At 42.5% G+C, this 3,594-nt stretch overlaps 1 protein-coding gene across 1 annotated transcript; it reads right to left on the bottom strand.

Annotated features, from left to right (window-relative positions):
- Positions 1-773: 773 nt before the first annotated feature.
- LOC121352413 (mucin-1-like) lies at positions 774-3,440 on the bottom strand (the record flags this gene model as incomplete). The annotated part of the gene is made up of 3 exons (XM_041465340.1): positions 774-920; positions 3,045-3,251; positions 3,348-3,440. Coding segments are annotated over 3 exons (447 nt in total), but the record flags the coding sequence as incomplete, so codon positions are not given.
- Positions 3,441-3,594: the final 154 nt, after the last annotated feature.

Raw genomic sequence — 3,594 nt, 5'->3', positions numbered from 1 at the left:
CAGGGCAGGTTTCCAGGAGGACATGGGTGCTGAGCTGTTCAAAAATTTAATAAAATAAAATAAAAAATAATTAAATTATAAATGTATTTAAAAATTAATAAATTAATAGAATAATTAAAACCCTACAAAATTAGTGGAGAGAATGAGATTTTTTTTCCCCATTATTCCATCTCACCCTCTGCCTTCATCATAAAAATCCTGAGAGAAGAGTCACAAACTGGGGATCTCATCAACTTGACAGAGATCACCATCATCTCCCAGAAATCCTGAGAGAAGAGTCACAAATTCGGGATTTCTCAGCCTGAAAGAAATCACCACCATCTCATAAAAATCTTGAGAGAAGCGTTAGAAAACAGGGATTTTATCAGCCTGACAGAGATCACCATCACCTGACAGAAATCCTGAGAGAAGAGTCACAAATTGGGGATCTCATCAGCTTGACAGAGATCACCATCATCTCACAAAAATCCTGAGAGAGGAGCCACAAATTGGGGATTTCTCAGCTTGAGAAAGATCACCATCATCTCATACACCATCATGTCATAAAAATCCTGAGAGAAGAGTCACAAACTGGGGATCTCATCAGCCTGACAGAGATCACCATCATCTCACAAAAATCCTGAGAGAAGAGTTAGAAAACAGGGATTTTATCAGCCTGAGATCATCTCATACACCATCACCTCATGAAAACCCCGAGAGAGGAGTCCCAAATTGGGGATTTCTCAGCCTGAGCACCTCGGGGATGCCTTGAGGCACCAACTCCTGCTCCTCACCTCTCCTCCACACCCCGTGCGCTTTCTTCAGCTTCACCATGAACAGCAGCACAATGATGAGCAGCACCAAGATGAGAGCAGCCACCAGGATGGGCAGCAGGAGATTCTTCTCCTTCTTCAGGAGTCCTTTGGATTCAGGATTTCGCTCTGTAACACAGGTTTGTGCTGTTAAATGCCCTGGGAATTTCTGGGAATTCAAACAGGAATGATTTCACCCCGGCGATGCATTCCTGAAAAATCAAATTTCTTGCCTGCAGGGGAAATTTGATTGGGGCAAAGAGACCTTTTTGTATGTTTAATTTTTCCTTTTATATATATTATTTATTTATATTATTTATAGATAAAAGGAAATATTTCTATATTTATATGTATTTCCTTTTCCTTTCCTTTAGTTATGTATACGTTTTCCTTTCCAAAATCTTCCAGTGATCGTTTCTATCAGTTACACTGGTTGCTAGAACAAATTGATTTTTCCAGTGGTGCTTCCCAGAATTTCCTCCCTATTACCCCATTCCGTTCTCTGAGATTTTCTAGACAAATCATCCTCTTTTGCTACTGCTTGAATTTCTCTCCTTGATCAGTAGGAAGGTGAAGTCCAGATTTCCTTCAGGGAATTCTGACTCCTTTTGTCCAGCAAAGGTCCAAATTTCTCATTTGAATCTAACTAAGGAGTTAACCACTTATGTCAGCTTCTTCCATGAGGTACAACCAATCTTTTATACGCACAAATCTCTGGGAGAGCAGAATTCACCCAGGGAATTGTGAAGAATTCACCTTAATGAATGTGAATAATGAATTCATGAGGTTCTGAACTTCATTTTAGGATATAATATAGTTAATAGGATAGTATTAGTAGTATAATTAGTATAATGTAATATATAATCATATATATAATGATATATAATATATAATCTATAATATATAATGATCATATAACATAATACATAACATATAATATATATAGATGGAACAGGAATATAATCTATAATCTATAATCTATAATCTAATATATAAAATAAATAATATACAATATACAATATACAATAAATAATATATAATATATATACTATATAATATATATATTTTATATCTATATAGACAGAGAAGAGATATATAATATAATATATAATAAGAATAATATATAATAGTTGATGATATACATAAGCATTAACCTTGCTTTGCAATGCTGAAATGATGGTGTGTGCTGTGTGTACCAAAACTTTGCATTAAGAAGAGATTTCCCTTTCCTTTTCACACCCAGTAAAAGCCACAGAATTCCAGAGTGGTTTGGCTTGGAGGGGACCTGAAAGCTCCTCTGGTTCCATTCCCCATACAAGATCGAGGCTCCCTTTCCATGGATGCTGTCCTGACACGTGTCAGGATTAATCAAAGCAGGCTTTACCAGGATATATTCATTTTGTGATGTTTGCAATCATTGATACATCACTTTTAAACCAATAAAAACCAAGAGTTTGGGCATTTCCAGAGCACCAATTATTTGTCACTGCAGGTCCTGTCATGCTAAGCAGGTGCAGAACTCTTGGTGGGGTTTTGGGTGATTTATTTGGGCTGTGGAGATTTTGATTGGGCTGGAAAAAATCTCCTGATTTCGGGAAGTACAGGCTGGTGCAAGCACGGATAAAGAGGAATGACTGAGGAGCTGGGGGTGCTCACCTGGAGAAAAGGAGACTCAGGGGTGCCCTCCTCACTCTGCACAGCTCCTGAAAGGTGCCTGTGCTCAGCTGGGGCTGGGCTCTTTCTGCAGGCACTGACAGAGCCAGAGCACACAGCCTGCAGCTGCACCAAGGGAAATACAGGCTGGATAGCAGGAAAAAGCTTTTTACAGAAAGGTGATAAAGTTCTGGAATGGCTGCCTGGGGAGGTGGTGCAGTCACCATCCCTGGGTGTGTTTAACAAAGCCTGGATGTGGCACTGGGGGCCAGGGTTGAGTTGAGCTGTTGGGGCTGGGCTGGACTCGATGATCTTGGAGGTCTCTTCCAGCCTGGTCATTCTGGGACTGTGTGAAGAGTTGTTGCACAGTGCCATCTAGTGCAGCCCATCCGGAGCATCCCAGCCTGGCTCCCACCCTGCTCTTGCCCTTCTTCCTCCAAGGACAGGGATTTTGGCAGGGAGAAGGAGGGAACAAGCAGGAAATGCTGCACTCTGTGTCCCACACTCCTCTGGGATGTGGGATGGAACGCTGTGCCCGGCAGCATTTTTGTGCTGGTGATTTCAGCTTTGATAATTTCAGGTGACTGAGACCAAACTCACCGTTCAATGTGACATCTGTGAGGTTTGGCTGGGCTGGTGCTGAGCTGGAAACTGCTGGATTCTCTGGGGACGCTGAGGGGCTAGAAACTTCTGGATCTTTTGGGGATGCAGAGGGGCTGGAAACTTCTGGATTCTCTGGGGATGCAGAAGGATTGGAAGCTTCTGGATTCCCTGGGGATGCAGAGGGGCTGGAAACTTCTGGATTCCCTGGGGATGTAGAAGGGCTAGAAACTTCTGGATCTTTTGGGGATGCAGAGGGGCTGGAAACTTCTGGATTCTCTGGGGATGCAGAGGTGCTGGTACCTGCTGGATTCTCTGGAGAACTGGAAACTGCTGGATTCTCTGAAGGGCTGGGAACTTCTGCATCCTCTGAAAGTCTCTTTGGTTGTTTGCAGCCTAAAGAAACCCCCCCAAAAGATGACAAAAATCAGAAAAGGCTTTGCCACCGAGCAGATCCTTGAAAAACGAGCCCTGCCCTGCTCCATGCTCTGCACTGTTTGGGTTCTGATCAAGGGTCTCACTTCCAGTCCCACCCTCAGCTTTCCTGCCC

This window comes from Pyrgilauda ruficollis, unplaced genomic scaffold (genome assembly GCF_017590135.1).
Source record: "Pyrgilauda ruficollis isolate IOZ18807 unplaced genomic scaffold, ASM1759013v1 scaffold1883, whole genome shotgun sequence".
In the NCBI taxonomy this organism is placed as follows: domain Eukaryota; kingdom Metazoa; phylum Chordata; class Aves; order Passeriformes; family Passeridae; genus Pyrgilauda; species Pyrgilauda ruficollis.
The sequence above is the reverse complement of the archived record's forward strand: the minus strand, read 5'-3'. Positions and strand labels throughout refer to the sequence as shown.